The following is a 16,817-nucleotide window of genomic DNA, read 5'->3' as shown; positions in this document are numbered from 1 at the left end:
CAGTATTTTTGTGGGACATGAGAGCACCTCGGACCTATCGAATTGCATTCTGAATACGAAGCATGTCTTTCTGATATCAAATAATTTTCATTTTTGAAAATCACAATATAATACAAATTTTATGACAAATTATAAAAATTTGATATTTTTCAAATTTTGATATAGGCCTATAACAGTCCTCGAAGTAAATTATATAAATCTAATGATATATTCTTAAAGTGTATGTAGCAGGGAGGAAAAGCCGACGGTCAATTGAAAATTTTGACCTTTCGTATTGAAGATATGGATTTTTTCCCCAAAACACCAAAAAAAAAAAAAAGGTCTTTTGGGAAAAAATCCATATCTTCAATATGAAAGGTCAAAATTTTCAATTGATCGCCGGCTTTTCATCCACATACATACACTTTAAGTATAAATCATCAGATTTATAAAGTTTACTTCAAGTACTGTTAAATATCAAAATATCAATTTTTAATGATTTGCCATAAAATGTGTATTAATTTGCGAATTTCAAAAATCAAAATTATTTGATATCAGAATGACATTCTTCGTATTCAGAATGCAATTCGATATGTCTGATGTGCTCTGATGTCCCAAAATAAATACTGTCCAAACGTTCATACCCCAGCCCTTATGTAATGTCCAGAGTATGTAAAATGAGCAAGTGGACTACGGAGAAGTCTAGTGTAGAATGAGGTCCTCATTTGCAGGTATTTACAAATAGTAGGGGACGGGGTGTATACATCGTTCTGTGACATTCTATTGATATTCAAATTTACTAAAATTATTATATATTTTGCTAACTTTGATTTAGATGTTTATGCCTACCACGATTTTTTCCATAAATATACATATCTCAGCCCTAAAATGTTGGCTTATAAGAAGAATAATGTACTTTCTCATTGGGTCACCCATAAGCATGATAAGGAACGGTCATCTTCGGAGGGAGTCTATATATCATGAGGCTAGCACACGATCTTTATTTATATAAACCCCTGACTGATAGCTACATATTTTGAAGACCCCTTTTCCCTTTATAAAGTTAGTCTAAAATTGTGCTGTCTACTGAAGATAGTAAATCTGCTGTTTAGAGTATAGACCCCTTTATAAAGTTAGTCTAAAATTGATTCTACCTCAGTGCTGTCTACTGAAGATAGTAAATCTGCTGTTTAGAGTATAGGCCTATAGTATCCAAATTTCATTGCACGATCATGTCCATGGTTTAACATAATATAGGCCTACAGTCAAATATCAGTACATGGGTATTATCAATTAAAATGGTACATTTGGGCAGGCATAACTAGTTTCAGAATAAGTTCATTGTATTTTTTCAAACTATTTAAATGATTCAGTGACCCGTGTAGGTTATTGTATGTAGCTATAGGTTCATTGCCAAGTAGAACTAGGCCTCCTTAAGGGATCTGGAATGAGCGTTTCGACAGTATTTTTGTGGGACATGGGACATCATTTTTTGAAATTCACAATATAATACAAATTTTATGACAAATTATTAAAATTTGATATTTTTCACATTTTTGATATATAACAGTCCTCGAAGTAAATTTTATAAATCTAATGATATATTCTTAAAGTGAATGTAGCTGGGAGGAAAAGCTGACGATCAATTGAAAATTTTGACCTTTCATATTGAAGATATGGATTTTTTCCCAAAAGACCTATTTTTTTTGGTGTTTTGGGAAAAAAAATCCATATCTTCAATACGAAAGATCAAAATTTTCAATTGATCATCGGCTTTTCATCCCATCTACATACACTTTAAGTATAAATCATCAGATTTATATAGTTTACTTCAAGTTCAAGTATACTGCTAAATATCAAAAATATCAATTTTAATCATTTGCCATAAAATGTGTATTACATTGCGAATTTCAAAAATCAAAATTATTTGATATCAGAAGGACATTCTTCGTATTCAGAATGCAATTCGATATGTCTGATGTGCTCTAATGTCCCACAATAAATACTGTCCAAACGTTCATACCCCATCAGCTCCCATCCCTTAAGGTGGTACAACACCCCGTGATAAATTTGTAACTATTTTTTGCATTTTCTCAAAAAAAATAATAACACACTGGTAACAAAAGTTATGTAGGCCTATATTATAGGGGCAAGGAATCCAGTTACTACACTAGAATTTCAGTGACTCAAGACAAGCGGTATGTTATTTATGATAAGAAAAGAGGTACCGCTAGAATGTAGGCCTACCTCATTTCTTAACATAACTTTTATATAATATACCATTTGTCTTGAATCACTGAAATTTCAGTGAAGTAACTGGATTCCTTGCCCCTAAAATATACATAACTTTTGTTACCAGTGTGTAGTTATTTTTTGAGAAAAATGCAAAATTAGTCTCAAAATTGAATATACACATAATAACACAAACTTCTTCAAAATATTGTCCAATAATTTGACAAACTGAAAACTTAGTCATTAGAAATGGAAGACTTATCATTCAAGAAAATAATTTGTCATACTGAAATTAATTTTTATTAAATGCTATTGCTTTGGCATTATAACATTTCGGTTATTCCTTCATGTAATTTTACCTAAAATTATAGGGTTAGGATTTGGGTTCATTTCAGTATGACAAATCATTTTCTTGAATAATAAATATACATTTGTAATGACAACACTTGTTTGTAAATTGTCAAATTAAACCAAGTTGTGATAAATATTAATTCATCAAATTTAATTTGATAAAATGAAATATTTATCAGTCCAGAAAATAATTTGTTATGCTGAAGCAGTCAGTATTACAAAATATTTATTGAATGACAAATCTTCCATTTCAACTGAAATAGCCCATTAAATAGATTCTATTCTAGAGAGTAACTTCCTTTTTTTACCACTGTAAATTTGTATAGCATGTACATAAATTTACATTAAATATTTGTGTTTTCTTTTACAGAAACATTACAGTGGATAGAGTGTGATTTTATGTGAGATTTTTGCTATGCAATTTTAGTGCTATACGCTGGCGAAGTTACGTAATAAATCGGATTAACTACCATAGCAATAGGTGAAAACAATTTTGAACATATCGCTTTGCACTACAAGCAGCTTGAACTAACCACCTGTGTATGTCTGCAATCATAGATTGAATACAATACTGGTCTGTTCAAAGATACTAATCTTACAGGTGCAAGTGATCAGCATGATATGGTTCAATGCAGAGGTACCGAGTGAACGTGTCAGTGCAGCGCGGTATATTCAAAAATTGGTTTCACCTATTGCTATGGTAGTTAATCCGATTATTACGTAACTTCGCCAGCGTATACCTTTATGCTTGGTGTGTACTGTGCAGCCCATTGGCTTCAACATAGGACTAGGGCAAAAAAAAAAAAGAAAAAAAAAAAAAGAAAAAGATTTGTATTTCCTTTTTCCGACTGACACCTAAAATCTGAAAAAATAGGGTAGCAAATTGGCAAAATGTTTTGCCTGTTAAATGTTTGTAATTTGTACCGCACAACTCTGATATATTAAAACAAGCCTGACAAACTTGATAAATCATTGTTTACCATTGTATTTTGTGGTGAATTTGCATTTTTTTTTTTTTTTAAATGTTGCCTATGGCAAAATATTAAATTTAAAAAATACCGACCGACCGGCCCAGACTTTGGAGCTTTATTAAGGGCAATGCAAACCTTTTGTTTTTAGGCCTTAAGTTTTGAGATATATTCTCAAAATTTCAAGAGCTATCACAAGAACCACTGAACCAATTAAAGTGTTTTTGTTTGTTCTCATTTCAATGAATTTTTTATGCTGATTCCAAATATGGTTATGAAAATATACAATTCTGGCATTTTTGAATTTTTGTCGATTGGTGTCAAATTATGTCTGCTACAAGTTACCCTTGTTTTTCTTGTACCCTTGTTTATTTTCTTAAATTAAGACTTTCATTTTTAAATGCTTAAAAAGCTTTTTTTATTGGCAAGCCTTGCTCTCTCTCTCACACACACACACACACAGAGTGTGACAATGGTGGTATCAGACATGGGGCCCATCTGGCCCTATGGTAAATCCGGCCCTGGTGCTGGTTGCGATATTATACAGGTGTGAGTAAAAAAGGCGCTGAAGCTTAGATGTGACTTGCAACCACTCCTTTGAAGACCCCTAGTGAAGGCGAGGTCAAGATGTTATCAGGGAGGGTGTTCCACCAGGTGACTGTCCTAGGGAAGAATGAGTATTGGTAGACTTGTACTCTTGCTGGAATGATCTGATATTTGCTTGGATGAAATGACTGGGTGGCACTAGACTCCATTGCAGTCAAGTAGTTGTTGGCGTTGATGGCAATGAGTTGGTTGTAAATCTAGGCTGCATTGCTGTCAAGTAGTTGTTGGCGTTGATGGCAATGAGTTGGTTGTAAATCTTGTACATCATTTGCAGACTGGCTGCCTGTCTTTGCTTTTTTCAAGAGATGTCTCATTCCAATTCAGAGATCATGGCAGTCACACTCTCCCTTTGATGATAATTATTGAGGATAAATCTTGCAGCATGGCATTGTGTTTTCAACCTGTGAGCCATTAATTCATGTTACTTTCTCTCACAATCACACAGACCGATTTCCACAAAGATCTTCCGCCTGAAAGTGACATGGCTTTCCCATTTGCTAAGATGGGATTTGATTCGGATGACAGTGAATTTGATCGAGATTTTGATAGGAAATTTGATCGAGATTTTGATAGGAAATTTGATCGTATGCAGGATAGAATGGGTGATATGACATCTAATATGGCATCTAATATGGCAACTAGTATGGCAGCCCTTGCCTCTGGCTTCCCTGCAACCACACACCACCACCACCATACACCTGGTATATCACCAATAGCCCCATCAGAGGTACATGTACACCACACACCACTACCAGTAGCCCCATCAGTGGTACATGTGCACCACACACCACCACCTAAAGAGCATGTTACTGTCGTACATGTAAGTATTTAATGCAGGAGCGTAGAAAGCTGTTGTGGACAGGGTGGACGAAGTCCAGGGGCATGTGAGGGTTCAGGAGCCCTGAGTAAAAGCTAGGGCTGATAAAAAAGGAGGGGGGGGGGGATAAAGGAGATGTTAAAAGGACTCCACACTGCTCCTTATCCATGGGCCCCCGAGGTCCTTGCTACACTCCTGATTTAATAACAATGTAAAGGTGCTTTGATCTGCATAAAATCATGAAAAGGTGCAATGATCAGTATAAAATCATTTTAAGTTTCAAATATTTAACCAAAAAACTCCACATGCGTGGTTTGGGCGGGGTGCCCTATGTGTCACCTGCTCCCTCTCTGTCCCAGAATAGGCATCAGTATAATGTACCAGAAAAAAGGGTGGCAAAATTGCACCAAGTTGTCATGCATGCTTACAGGGACAAATCACTGATATTGGAAAGAAACCAGGATCTGTGGACAAATGAATGCATTTTAATGGCAAAATTTGGCTGGTCTGAAACAAGCCAAAATGAAGCACAATCAGTGGCAGTACCAGGAATTTTTTCCGGGGAAGAGGGGGGGCAAAGTGAATGTCAGGGGGGGCAAAAATTTACGTCATTTTGGGGATTTTGCCTCAAAAGTGGGGTCAAACTGGGGGGTAAAGAAAAATATTGGCAAATGTCCCCCTCCTGGTCCCCCGCCACTGTGCACAATGCAGGTTTGTGTTGATTTTGTCCTGGTATTATTATCAGAAAATATTTTTCTATCTACATTCTGTATTCAATGTGTGTGCCGCTGTTCCATGGCCGCACACACACTGTCCATCAATGTTTATATCACTCATACATAAATTCTAGACAGTTCATTGGTTGATGAACGTGTGATAGTCTTTACCATCATAGTGCTCTGCCGTAGTGCGCCTGCGCCAAGCCGTGCGCTGACTCTTGGACTCGCCGATTTAGTTATGGGGTGGACCCCAAAATGTGAAGTATATCACGGCAAAACATGGTGTTATGTTGATGAAAAAATGTATTTCCTACCTTAAATAGTATTATAGTAATAGAATTTCTGCATGAGTGATATAAAACAAATATTAACTGTCTTAAATTCGTGTAATGGTCGAAATATAATCACTCGGTGAAAGATGTATTGTTCCATTCCACTCGCCGTTCCGGCTCGTGGAATGGAACAATCCATCCTTCACCTCGTGACTATATTTCGAGCATCACACTCATAGACAGTTAATATTTGTATAATGACTATCCACTATCGACTGATAATGAAAACCAATCAAATTGTGTAGATTCTGGATAACACACATCAACTGAATGTGCATCTACGTTTATTTTTGCAGCACGTGACAAGTACTACCTCAGCAGCACCTCCTGCATATCCTATTGGCACAGCACCACCTCCAGTCAGTGCCGCATCACCAGGTTATTATTTCATCTATTAAATATCACCATAGTAACTATGTACTCCATGTGTGTGTGTGGGGTTGGGGGTGCTTGACTTTGGATTAAGTCAGGATGTTCGGTTGGAATACTAAAAACATACCTAAAAAATATACCTAATTTGATGAAAACTGGTTCTGTGATGTTGATGTGTCTATGGGCTATTCCATTTAAAATCCACACTACCCCTGTGGAAGATTTAGCTAATGTCTGCAGCAGAGGGAGTATCAATTTTAAATAGAATAGACAACTGGGTTAACTTTCATTTGTTATACTCACTCCAGTTGTGGAAGATACAGGTAAAGCCATAGTACAGTGGGGAGTATGGGTTTCAAAATGATTACCTCAGAGCAATTACATTTGAAAAAACATACTCCCCCTGTGGAAGATATTTCCAAAATCTTCCACAGGGGTAGTGTGGATTTCAACTGGAATAGCCCAATGCATGAGCTCTGCATTAGGTGCATCAATATCTCAGTGCATGTGCATTAGTTTGTTAACAGTTAATTTGATAAGATCATTTTGAGTCAATAGTAACAAGGCTTCCCTTACATAAATGACACCTCTTTGTTCACATGTGCATAAAGTAATCATGGAGTCTAAAACAGAATAGTCGTCAATGATTATCAAACCATTTTGCTTATTAGCAACACTTGATTTATTGAGTAGTTAGTTATAATCAATTTGCCACTTTTATTCCCTCCTGCAAATATAGGATACCCTCCTGCTGCTACTGGCTACCCACCACCACAACCAGCGGGATATCCACCACAGGCCCCAGCCTACCCGCCACAGGCCCCAGCACCAGGCTACCCACCACAGGCACCAGCACCAGGCTACCCATCACAGGCACCAGCACCAGGCTACCCATCACAGGCACCAGCACACCCACCACAGGCACCAGCACCAGGCTACCCATCACAGGCACCAGCACCAGGCTACCCATCACAGGCACCAGCACATCCGCCACAGGCACCAGCACCAGGATACCCGCCACAGGCACCAGCACCAGGATACCCACCACAGGCTCCAGCACCAGGATACCCACCACAGGCACCAGCACCAGGCTACCCACCCACAGGTACAGGCTATCCACCACCTGCATCAGCACCAGGCTATCCAGCACCCACTGGATACCCGTATCCAAAGTAGGCTGCAATGATTGCTAAATCTAAAGAAACATAAAATAAGGTTTTCTATTCTGAATGTAACAGTTGTGGACCTGTATAGTGCCATCCAATGGGAGATATGTTGCTCAAGTCACTGTGAACCACAATGGCCTCATCCCAATGGCATAGTTCAATAACTTCAATTAAACAATCATAGTGCAAAATTTGACCTCGAATTGCAGAGTATGAGTTTTTGTACCCAAATTTTCAAAGGTCATTCAATGAATGTACAAATGTATTGGGGGCAAAGAAATGTGCCCTGTCAGATGAGCATGTTGTTGATCCTAGCGAGTGCATTTTTACCAAAGAGATTAGACCCAAAGAGTACCGACTCCATGTGTGTGTTGCTCATGGAGGGCAAACTAGTCATACCTCCTGATTATTTCGCCATGCATCTGACAAACTCTGAATCAAAGTGCATTCTTGTTTGGGTTCTGAATGTAATGCTTTGTGTCGATGATGCGCACTATAAGTGCTATATGCATGCAAACCTTTGTAACACTTTAGCTATCATTCAATATCAAGTTTTTGCCAATAAATGTACTCTCTGTTGATCTCCATACATGTGACAAACCAATGTGCAGATTTACCATTGTTAGACCGTATACACTGTATACACTATATAGACTCGAGTATTCGACATAGAATATTTGATGTAACATATCTACATTATTTAATCTATTCCCATTCTGTTTTCAGTCATGTTTAATTTGTAACAAACGTTTGATGACGTAAAATGTTACATAGACTATCTGGTAGAAATATATTATCGATTTTACGTCATCAAACATTTGTTAGAACTTAAGGTGGTACTACACCCCTTGATAAACTTGTGACTATTTTTGCATTTTTCTCAAAAACTAATAAAACACTGGTAACAAAAGTTATGTATATTATAGGGGCAAGGAATCCAGTTACTACACTGAAATTTCATTGACTCAAGACAAGTAGTTGATTTATTGATCAAATATTTGTTTTCCCTCATTTTTTACTGTTGTCTGTGCTGAAATAAAATTTTCAGTGCAGTAGTTGTAGTCCTTGTCCCTATAATATACATATCTTACTTGTCACCAATGCGCTTTAATTTTTGAGAAAAATGCAAAAATAGGCACAAAATTTGCCAGGGTGTTAGTACCACCACTGGGAAGATTAAATATCATAGATATGTTACATCAAATATTCTACATGGAATAAAAAGTCTGTTATATGACACTTATGCATAGGACAAAAATTGAGTTGCGACTCTGTAGGTCTAATCTCTTACGATTTTTACAGTGTTTCTAGTTCACAGAACATGGAAGTGGACTAGCACAGTTGAATGTTAGTCCAAGCATGTAAGAACACATTTTCATCATCATTTGATGGTATCACAAACATACACACTAACACTGACTTAAAACCTTGATTGCTCTAAATATTTTGGTGTATTACACAGTAATTAAGAAATAAAGCTGTATCCTTGACACCCAAATAATGTGTCCAAGGCAGTAAAAAAAAAATAATGGGTAAGGCATACCCAAATTCATTATTTAAATGTTTTTACTGACCAGGACTCAACATATTTTGGTGGTGAGGATAAGGTCAAGTTTATTCGGCTTATATTTGGCGAAAAAAATTGAGACTTGATTATAGAATGACGTGCAAGCAGTTGGATGCAAGCACTTGCTAGTTGCGCATTACGCAATGCATGACTGGCACACGCTTATGTATATTTACGCGAGAGTAAGTTCATACTTAACAGACTCGCGCAATTAAAAAAAAAAAATTTTGCCAATTATAAGCCGGACAAACTTAAGTAACCTTTATTTGTATGCTTTTATTGCAAAAATAGTAATTTTAACAGGAAAATATGCACTTTTTTTATGTCCAATATTTTATGTTGATTACATCCAAGCATGTACGCATATCCACAGCGCAAGTGATAGCATGTATGCACACTTTACTGCATTTCCAGAGGCAATTAGCAGGGCTGGATTTACCTTTTTGAGGGCCCTGGGCCAGGCCAAAATTTGGAGGCCCCCAAACTCACCGTGGGAAGGCATGCGCACACAAGTGGCCAAGTTCTGGTTTAGGTATATGATTGATAGTGGCTGTCAATTTCAGACTATTTTAGCCCAAAATGAAGGTGAAAGTAACGTGAAGCGCCCAAAATTTGGCACAAAACATGGTGTTTGGGGGCTGAAAAGGAAGATGCACAGGGCAATTTTGGGGGCCCTGGGCCCAGCCCATCTGACCCAATGGTATATCCGGCCTTGGCAATCAGGACACATGGCAAATATAGGATGCTCATGTGACATGTTTGGACAAATCAGTGTGCAATTTTGAATGATGAATGGTGGTGGTAATATTATTTGCTATAAAATGTATTTAAAAATTCAATCAAGTTGTGCAAAATTTGTGTAAGAATTTATGGTGGATTGAAAATTCTTGCCCTTTTTCAAATGTCAAAGATACAGTTAATTTCTTTCATCAATTCCTTCCCAAAAATGTATACTTTCATAATTATACTTGTCTTTGTTACTCAAAACTAAAGCTAAACACAACTCTGCCTGTACTCTTAAACGTTTCATCACATTTTTTGCAAGAGAGTAGCGTTACCCCAAAAATGATCAATATGTTTTCCACCAGTTCTACTTATAGTTAAACCACATACAAATAGAAACAAGTCAAGTCATTCAAATTAGCTTTTTGCATGTCATCAGAATTCAACCAATACAAAACCAGCTCATCTAGTCATAAATATATGATGTGCAGAGCTCATAAATATATGTGAAGTTGTGCAGTGGCTGTTTTTTTTTGTTGAGCATAAGAGCTTGTATGTATATTGTTCAATTCTGTTTGACAGTTTATTAACACTCAATCTGATAGTGTACTGATTAACAATTAACCCTCTCCGCTTTGTAGGGTATGAAAAACAATTGAATACCTGAGTAAAGAAACGACCCAAGTCTACATTTTGGCTAAATTAGGCATGGGAAAATGTTGCTTTCATACAAGTCTATCATGTGTGTGAACAACAGGCCCAAATTCAATCTGGAAATGCTTCTATCAGGTCCCCCACTGTAAAAATTGGACAAGCCAAATTTGCACGCTATAGAGCCTGAAAAATAAAATCCCACGAATCACAAATTGACACACGTATGGGAGCTGCCATGGGGTGCTAACGGCAACGCGGGGGGTCGCTGGGGTGCTAACGAACGCGTCGCAACCACAAGCATCCTACGCGATCAATAACGCATATATGGCGCATTCAAGTGCGTCTACGCGACCGGTAGTTCCTGGATACGCGATGACAGGGTCAATGGCCGCTTCCATGCAGTAACATACTTCTGAACTTGCTGTCAGGGTCCTGTGTGGGAAAGCCCTAGTCCATGTGTATGTATGGTGGGAAGTCATGCACATGAATGAAAGAATGACTGAAGTTCAAGTGCATGTACATGTGGGGTTGGCAGGTTTTTGTTGGAATAGTGGGTTCAGGTGGTGGTTTGGTGGCGTGTGAGGGGTGCATTGTAGGAGAAACACTTTGTACAGTGTAATGTTAGGCCTACTGGGGAAATAGCAGGACTTCCAAAGAATAAAATGACCCCAACAAAGCAAAGTAAATGCCAATTATAATGCCATATATAGTTTTACACACATACTTGCATGTAGATCATGACTATTGACCACATAAATGTAAGAAATAAACATGATAAATTTTTTTTATAGTTTTCTCAAAATGTCTGCCCGTGGACTGTGTCGTTTCTTTATTCAGGAATTCAAATATACATTGTACTCTATGTACATGAGGTCACATAGGTGTTCAATTTAATTTGTCACAAAAATAAAAATAAAATTGAAACTACACAAATAAGGCAATACACAAAATAAAACCATTTTTATAACCCCGATTAGTTTTGAAAAAGTACTGAGCCTTGTTTGTCAACTGTCTGGTCTTGTTAGTTACAACTCATTAGGCCAAAAAAAAAATGGTTTGTCTCAAAGCTCACAAGTGGTTTGAAAACAAATGCGAAATGCGATTTTTTTTTATTCCCAACTTTTTTCATGGTATTTGGAGAAAAAAAATCGAATTTTGCGGAATTTTTCTGGAAACACTAAAAAAAAAAAAAAAAAATTGAAATAAAAAAAATTCTGCATTTCTTTTTTCCAAATCTCACGATTTTACAAATGCGCATGCTGAGCTTGAGATAAACCTTTTTTTTTTGCCTTATAATTTAAGATCAACCTGTAGAATCGTGTGGCAAGATACACTTTTGCAGCAGTGATCTATTTCTTTTGAAACCCACACCCCCCTGTGGAAGATTTAGCTAACGTATTCCACAGAGGGAGCATGGGTTTGAAATAGAATAGACAATTGGGTAACTTGCATTTGAAATACTCACTCCAGTTATGGAAGATATAGGTTAAGCCATAATACAGGGGGAGTATAGGTTTCAAAATAATTAACCCTGGCTAATTCCATTTGAAAAACATACTCCCTCTGTGTGAAACTTTTCTTTAATCTTTCACAGCGGTATAGCATGTCAAATGGAATCGCTCATTGTAACTCCCATAGAAATACACTGGATACTTCACACATGACAAGCCCGGTTGTGTACCGCTACAAGAAATTCTCCCATGATGGTTTGCCAGGCCATAGTGGCAAGGGCCAAAATCAAAACAATTAGTATCTCAAAGAATCATATCATTTCAAAGATTTGTGCAAGTAGCACTTAGTGTAAGTTTACAAGAAATCATAACATGTAGTAGGCCAAAAAAAAAAATCAAAATACAAAACAGAAACAACACCTTACACTAAACTTTACTACCCATTTGTAACTCAATAATAGCCATTGAATCTTTTAGCTAGCTACAATGATGTACATCACATCATTTTTGTTTTCCATTTGCCTTGCAAGAATCAATTTTGATTCTTGACACTGAACCTTCAAGCTAGCTACAATTTCTTGTTATGATTCCCCATAGAGAATGAGTCGAATGCAGGTTAATAATTTCAGCTCACTTTCCATTTTCATTGCAAGAATCAATCTTGATTCTTGAAAAGGAATTTTGCAGGAATCATTTGATAAAGCAAAATATTTACTGTGTAAACTGAAATGTTATGAGAATCAACTTAAATTCAAGCTGAAATTCTAACCCTGGTTGATTGCTCTTATTCTCCTGTTCTAATACAAAATGTGAACCTTGAACTTCTATTCTATTCACCCAAAATTGTGTAAATGGAAGAGAAAATATCACTTTTTGTCAAAATAATTGTAACAGTTTATCAAAATTAGAGAATGCACGCGTATTCAAAATTCAAGCGACATGTTTTACAGAAAACTTGAACACGCCACTACGTATAAGCGTATTAAGATGCGCTATATTGCAATTTTAAACACTTAGGGTATGTCAGAAAAAACTAGAGTACATACACTGAAAACAAAAAAATGATAAAAAAATGGCATATGTATTTTTGTTCAGGAAATGTGTAAAATATAACTACGTACACAATATTTTCACTATATAACGGTACGGTATGCAGAATTAATTACAGTAACGTGTGGCACTAAGCTTTGCTTTCATGATAATCTTTCTTAACCCTAAAAGTCAACAAATATAATTTTCTTTTTTTCATTTTCTGTCTGTCAGCACATATAAAGTTGATTTGCTTTGACTTCAGATATTCAAGAACAGACAACATACTACATAAATGCACGACACATTAGGGTAATTCCAGTTGAAATCCATACACCCCCATGAAAGACATGACCTCAATCTCCCACATAAGGGAGTGTAGATTTCAAATGGAGTCACCCATTCGGGTAACCCCATTTGAAATTCACACTCCCTGTGTGGAAGATTAAGGTCATGTCTTCAGTAAGGGTATATGGCTTTAAACTGGAATGACCCCTTGCCAACATTAAATGAGTGTAAATGATTCTTTAGAGTATCAAGCTGCTACATATATATGAGAAAAATTTCCAGAAAATATCGACCATTAAAACAAAATAATTGCTTTGCAAATAAAGCATTCGGAAAAAAATTCAATAAGGACTTTCAGTTTAGATAAAACACTGCAAGAATACGGTAAGAAAGACTCGCACCTTGTTGCTGACAAAGATTACTTGCTGAACAAACTTTACCAGAAATGAGATACAAAATGATGGATTCTAGAAATAAAATCAAGCAAACAGTACGCGTACGTCCAACTTCACAATGTGATACTTGCAATACAATAGGTTACACGCTCAATACAGTGAAATTGACCCCTTTTGGATACCTTGATGAACCTAGGCATGCACCTATGCTCACTGGCTACACACAGGTGACTGGAATTTTCATGAAAACAACTGAATTTTCTCTATATAACCGTCTTCTTATCCAAATCCCAAGGTCAACATACATCTGATTCCCAAGATGTAATACACACTTACATGTATGATAAAAACAATACTGAACTATTTGTCACCTCACGGATTGCTAGTAACGTCATCACTGCACATTTTAAGTTGCGTAGCCTTGAAACATATCTGTAATTCTCTGAATTGCACCATAATACACTCAAATGTAATTAAGGCTGACAGTCTCTCACATACACAGACACATTTTGACATCAATTCTGGAGGTGACGAGCAGTATAAATTGAAAAACCAATTTTGTCCATTATCTTGAAACCAATTCAAAAATTTGAATCATAATTCCTTTTACAAGTAGTAAATGTGTGCTGTTAACATTTGCCTATTGCTGGCTAGCTTATTGGTAGATACCAGGAATACAAAACTGCATTGTCCTGCATAAGCTTAATGCTGCACACTTAACATATGCTTATCTGGTAAAAGGAACTATGCTTCCAATTTTATGTAGCTGTGTAAATTGACTTGATCCCATCACATATTAATAGTTTTCTTCTGTGTGTACTGTACGTATTTGGCCATTTCTGCCACATGTTACACAATTACACAAGCAAACATACATTGATAAGGCAGAATAAATGTGTTGCAATGCGAATCTTGTAATCATTCACATCTGGATGGTAGTTTTTAAAATAAAATGTCCTCCCAAATTTCTATGGGCCAGTCTGTCTCCAAACCCACTCAATGACCAAATCTAACACCCAAGTTGTTATAATTTTTGTTGTTGATATAAGCTGTGAATGTTTTATTCCATTTGATGAAACATGACCTATTTCAGTTAAATCCATATATGGAAGCATGACCTGAATCTTCCACACAGGTTGTGAGGATTTCAAAAGGAGTTACCTGAATGGGTTATGCCATTTGAAATCTACACTCCTATGTGTGAGTTCAAGGTCATGTCTTACATAGGGGTGAAATACACCCGGTGTATGGATTTCAAAAGGAATAACCCCTTGCTTCAATTTGCAATGTGTTTCTTGGTTCTTATCTGAAAAACCATCAGGTTTGCTATTCATCAACTTCTTTTCGATGTCCCCTGTGCTCCGCAGGACCACTAGGTGGCTATCACTATACTGCAGATACTTCCAAAATCCTTTCATTTTCTATTCGCCACTTGCACGGTTCCGCCATTATGCACTATATGCGGGGAGAGCCTCGAACTGGCAGCATACATGAAAGGAAGAATTACGTAACCTTACACAGAATGTTATATGACTGGTTCAATTCCCATTCATGTATGCTGCCAGTTCGAGGCTCTCCCGCACATAGTGCATAATGGCGGAACGTGCAAGTGGCGTAATGCAATGAGTATGATGGTATATATGCATAAACACAGGTGAGCTACTGTACACATCTACATAATTATACTGAATTGCTTGTAATTACCATGTACCATCACCGTTTTGTTTCATACAACTATATCACAATCGCATCTTCTATTAGTTATCAATGCATTAATTTCTGAAGAATTTTGAAAGTGATGAGAGTAAAAATGTACGATAACAGTATGGGTTTAGCTTAAATTAAATTAAATAGTATAAACGGACACAATTTGTGAGAGCATTGGTTCACATTCACAATATAATACCAATTGTCTCGTTTACATGAAAATTCGAAATTGAGAAGTCACAAAGCAAACATGTCTAAGTATGCAAGACAGAATTTTTGAAACCTTTTCGTAAGAACCAACACAACATTTTCCCTGCAGTATGTTTCTTTTCTTTTTCTGCACTAACTAGTTTTGAAAATGTTAACTCCCTGCAACAAAATATGTTCTCTACATCAAACTATTATTGTGTTTTCTATTTTGTTTAAACATTTGAATTTTAATAAATATTCCAACCTACGTAACACTAAATTCTACAAATACTAATTGCTATACAGCTTCAACTTGACAGTGCTATAAGCTACTGTTACTAATGGACCATTCCAGTTGAAATCCATACACCCTTTACCTGAATGGGCACCCAAAATCTACACCCCCTATGAATGTCTCCCATAAGGGGTGTACATGTATGAATGTCAACTGGAACAGCCTAATGCTAAATACTACACTTGTGTATGGTACACTACCTAAAAGTGCTATGTTGAAGGGTTGCACATATATTAAAAGTACATGTTACTTGATCAACTTGTATGTTCATAGGCAAATGGGTTTCAGAACAACATGTAAGGCTATAATGATTAAACAGCCTAAATTGTACAATTCAAGAAAGACTCCTCCTGATTCCAAAATGCTGCTTGAGTTTTTGAAGTACAAGAAGATTATACCATTGGACTTGTATCCCTTAAAAAATGTAAATTGTAATGCTGGTTTCGTACTTTCCTGTCGCTTGCCGCTTTGACAATGATTTTGCTTCACTGCGCAGTCACACCAGAAACACTAGCAGTGACCAGCGGCAAGCCAATATATTGATCACTCAACTCTGGAGCTGTGCCGCTCTGACGTATGAGAACAGGATACGATTTTTGGCGATGCTGAGCAGCAACATTGGCTTTCATTATCATACCGCTGAGCCCCTCCGCTTGCAGAAAAAGTGCAAGCGGCATGATGAAGCATCACACACCGCTGAGCGGTAAGTGGCAGAAAGTATGAAACCAGCGTAAGTGTTGCATTTCTTCTGGAATCAGGAGTACTGTCAAATCCATGTATCCAAACCCATAGCTAGTCAAATTCAGTTCTTAACATAGCAGATATCTGGACTTGATATGAGTTTGAACACAGTAATGCACGGTACAGTAGACCTTTATGACTAATGTATAAATATCAACGTAATATCATATCATTTAAACCCCGCCTTACGCAGCATTCCGTTGGAAGAATTATTGCTACATTATCCGCGTGTCAAT

General features: G+C 36.8%; 1 protein-coding gene across 2 annotated transcripts; it reads left to right on the top strand.

Annotated features, from left to right (window-relative positions):
- Positions 1-4,561: 4,561 nt before the first annotated feature.
- Positions 4,562-11,459, top strand: LOC140151146 (uncharacterized). 2 transcript variants are annotated; one of them, XM_072173372.1, is made up of 4 exons: positions 4,562-4,956; positions 6,301-6,382; positions 7,116-7,297; positions 7,352-11,459. In XM_072173372.1, exons 1-4 carry the CDS (start codon positions 4,618-4,620, stop codon positions 7,550-7,552), a joined length of 804 nt encoding a protein of 267 aa, XP_072029473.1. In that variant the 5' UTR covers positions 4,562-4,617; the 3' UTR covers positions 7,553-11,459. The 2 variants fall into 2 exon arrangements, with proteins under 2 accessions (XP_072029473.1, XP_072029472.1); XM_072173371.1 differs by having other exon boundaries at positions 7,116-11,459.
- Positions 11,460-16,817: the final 5,358 nt, after the last annotated feature.

Source organism: Amphiura filiformis, chromosome 4 (genome assembly GCF_039555335.1).
Source record: "Amphiura filiformis chromosome 4, Afil_fr2py, whole genome shotgun sequence".
Lineage (NCBI taxonomy): Eukaryota > Metazoa > Echinodermata > Ophiuroidea > Amphilepidida > Amphiuridae > Amphiura > Amphiura filiformis.
Note: the sequence above shows the minus strand (reverse complement) of the source record. Positions and strands in the feature narration are given on the sequence as shown.

Excerpts from the sequence above, each read along its gene's own strand:
- LOC140151146 (XM_072173371.1), top strand. The coding sequence starts at position 4,618 with ATGGCTTTCCCATTTGCTAAGATGGGATTTGATTCGGATGACAGTGAA. Across the intron at positions 4,957-6,300 it reads AGCATGTTACTGTCGTACAT|CACGTGACAAGTACTACCTC; the intron begins GTAAGTATTTAA and ends TTATTTTTGCAG. Across the intron at positions 6,383-7,115 it reads AGTCAGTGCCGCATCACCAG|GATACCCTCCTGCTGCTACT; the intron begins GTTATTATTTCA and ends CTGCAAATATAG.